Source organism: Halyomorpha halys, unplaced genomic scaffold, assembly GCF_000696795.3.
Source record: "Halyomorpha halys isolate HHAL.00 unplaced genomic scaffold, Hhal_1.1 Scaffold4026.1, whole genome shotgun sequence".
NCBI classification, from domain to species: Eukaryota; Metazoa; Arthropoda; class Insecta; order Hemiptera; family Pentatomidae; genus Halyomorpha; species Halyomorpha halys.
Genome location: NW_027109115.1, coordinates 18487 through 21797, shown reverse-complemented (window position 1 = coordinate 21797; position 3311 = coordinate 18487). Strand labels below are relative to the sequence as shown.

General features: G+C 50.6%; 1 protein-coding gene across 1 annotated transcript; it reads left to right on the top strand.

Moving 5' to 3' along the window:
- The first annotated feature begins 676 nt into the window (after positions 1 to 676).
- LOC136795747 (uncharacterized) lies at positions 677 to 2287 on the top strand. Its single transcript, XM_067047329.1, has one exon. It carries the CDS (start codon positions 677 to 679, stop codon positions 2285 to 2287), a length of 1611 nt encoding a protein of 536 aa, XP_066903430.1.
- The last annotated feature ends 1024 nt before the right edge of the window (positions 2288 to 3311 follow it).

Below are 3311 nucleotides of genomic sequence, written 5' to 3'. Positions count from 1 at the left end.
AAAAAAGAGAAGAAGAAATAAGATGTAACACGTGTGAACTGCTGTAACATACTATCTTTATTGGGTTCGGTACATCTCTTTATATATACATATATATCATTGAATTCTTGTATATTTTTTTATTATAGTTATCAGTTCATTCTTACAATTTTCATTCGTTTAATTTGAAAAAAAAAAGGGTTCAAATGACTAGTCAGATGCAGACATCGATAGAGTTCGGTCACTGGAGCGCAAGCTACGACGCGTTAGGCGGGGTCTCCTAAAGTTAGGCTCACTTGCACTCGTCACTGCCGCGGACGATAACTCGTTTATCGATTTTGAAGTCGATTATGACGAGTGCAAGACACTTTGGGCTGAATACAAGACAATTTGGGATGAGTTGGACTCCGCCTACGCGTCCCCGGGAGCCCCTGCGATACCACCCGATTGGGAGGCGGGCTACGACGAAATCCGAAATGATCTGCGATAAGTCGAGGTGCGGTACCGCAAGATTAGGGCTCAGCGCGATTCCACCGCTCAGGGGGCCAAACCAGGCTTTGCCGCGCCGACGTACTCGTCCCAACTGCCCAACATTCAAATCCCGAAATTCGACGGCGAACTATCCTCCTGGACGCGGTTTCGGGACACTTTTATCGCTCTTGTTCACGACAACACGCAATTGGCACCCGTGAACAAGATGCACTATTTAAAGAGTGCCCTTAGTGGGGAACCCGCGTCGCTACTAGCCAGATTCCCTTTCAATGCCAGCTCCTATCAGCCGGCTTGGGACGCGCTGGTGCGCGAATATAATAATCCGCGCGTTCTCGCTTCAAGATGCCTGCTAAGGGTCTTGAACCACAAATGCCCCACATCTGGCGGAGAACGCGCGAAATACGCATCATATTTGGCCGAAGTAGGGGAGGGTATCGAGGCATTTCGCGGTTTGGCCCTGGAGGATGAGTCGGACGTCATCCTGTCCACACTAGCTCTCCGAGCTTTGGACCCCGTCACCAGACGGCACTTCGAGCTTGCCCATGCAAGCAGCGAGTTTCCCACGGTCGATGATATAGCGTTCGTGAGACAGAGATTAATGGCGTGCAAGCTGTCTCACGAACTCGATATGCAGCCTCATTCCGACGCTCCACGTGCTAAACCCGCCGGTAGAGGGAAGGGCGGAATCTCCTTGCTTGCCAGCGAAGTCGGCACAAAGGGACGTTCTCCGGGTCTATCCGAGTCGCCACCTAGGCGCACGTCTCCAGGGAAATCGGGCAGATCGGGGCGTCGCCAGTCACCCGGCACCTCTTCACGCGGGAAATCCGTCTCTCCCGGCAAAGAACGTTGTCCCCGTTGCGAGGGACGGCACCTCTTGGGTCGGTGCTATAAATTTCTGGCCTTGACCCTTCAGGAGCGTAACGACTTTATCAAGTCATCCGGTCTGTGCCGGAATAGCCTGAGGTCGGGTCACCACGCCTCGAAATGCCCTTCGGAGTACACGTGTACGTTTTGTCGCGCCAACCACCACAGCGTGTTACATGTGGAAAACCGATCGTGTTCCTCCGCCGCCATTACTTCGCCGAAGTCCGCGGATTTTGTGGGTCATACCCGTGTTACGTCCGGGCCTCATGATTGCTGTCCGGAGGCAGTTATGGGAACTGCATGTGCCGTATTGCATTCCGCGCCCGCACGGCTACTACTGGATTCCGGCAGCCAGTACACCTTTGTTACTGCCGAACTCACGACAAGGATTGGCGGCCAGCTGCAATCTTTCGACGGAAGAATCGCCGGTTTAGGAGGTACTCAGGTCGCCAACATCAAGGGTGCGATGACGTTCAGGCTTCGGTCCCTTGTCGATGACACCACGAACTTCAAGGTCCGTGCGCTCGTTGTTGAACGTATCACCTCCGACTTACCAAGGCGTCCGGTTCCTTCGCGGGTTATCGGAGACTTGTCGAGTCACGTCCTGGCCGACCCTTGCTTTGGCGTTCCCGGCCCCATCGATTTGCTCATAGGCGTTGACCTATACCCCCGCCTAGTGACTGGTGCTCCCACCAAGGCCTTCGGGAATGGTCACTTATATCGCCTGCCGACGGTACTCGGCAAATTCGTTATGGGGACTCATTCGAATAGCGCGTCTACCGGCATCTCGCTCCTCATACAGGATGATGCAACCGCTTCGAGTCGGACCAATCGAAAACCCGACAACCCCGATACAGTTAAACATAGCCGCCCACGCCGTCGCATTCGTTCGTTCCGCAATCGTTCAAACGCATCCTCACACCTCGCATCCTCGCAAAAGCGTTACGGCTAGCTCTCTCTGCTTTCACGGTTCCCAGCGCACCTGCGCGTCGCTCTTTAATATCTCGCGCTCTGCTCCTAACGCAAACTGAGCCTTCTTTCGTTGTGCTTGGGGTTTTTCAAGGTGGGCGGCAGGATTTGCTCTCCGTTTGCAAGACGTTTTGTTCCATTTTCATAGGTCGTTATTCGCAATATAGGATGACCATTTTCCGTTGTACTTCGATTCTCATTACCTTACGTCCAACCTGAAGATCTATCCTCCAATTCATCGACTTCGCGACTTAATTGATCAAAGATCGTACGTTATCAATCCGTTAGCTAATATTTGTTGTTAATGCATGAATGTCGATTCCAGGCATCTTTGTTGTTTTCCAATTGCATATATAATGCATGATACGTTCCGTTTTAATACTTATTGTTATCTTTTGTGTTGCCTACGGGTCTCTTATCTTCCCCGTCTCTCTGCAATTTTCATAATAAATTCGGCTAAGCCAAATTTAGGTGGGCGGTATGTCGGATTTAAGTAATCCGATTTTTGTCGTTGTTTTTTAAAATTATATAAAGTCGGAGTCGGGGGTCTCATTTTCTGATGCCCCCCTTGCCGCGAACACCGGAAGACCCCGAAGACGCTGCAACTCCAATGCCGCCCCAGCCTAAGCATCATGCAAGCTAGGACCTGGCTTACCCCTACCATCAAGCCAGGCTCCAGGACACGCTGGCCAGCCCTTGAAGAGAAAATACGTCTTTTCAGACATCGGGCGAGATACATGGTTTTCACCATTTCGCCCACAGCAAACCTTGACGAGAAAGCGGCCTAGAAGACGTCACCGCGGCGGCGAAGACGTCACAGCGGCGGCGAAGACGTCACTCAGATAAGCCAATTAATCTATGAGACCACCCAAACTTGTTCTGTTTCATATATTCATATTCATATATAGATAAAGATTAAAAACTAACATATTAACCATAACTGACCCTCCAGCGATTAATAACTTTATAAAATATAAAATAGAAGGAAATACATGCATGTTTTTATG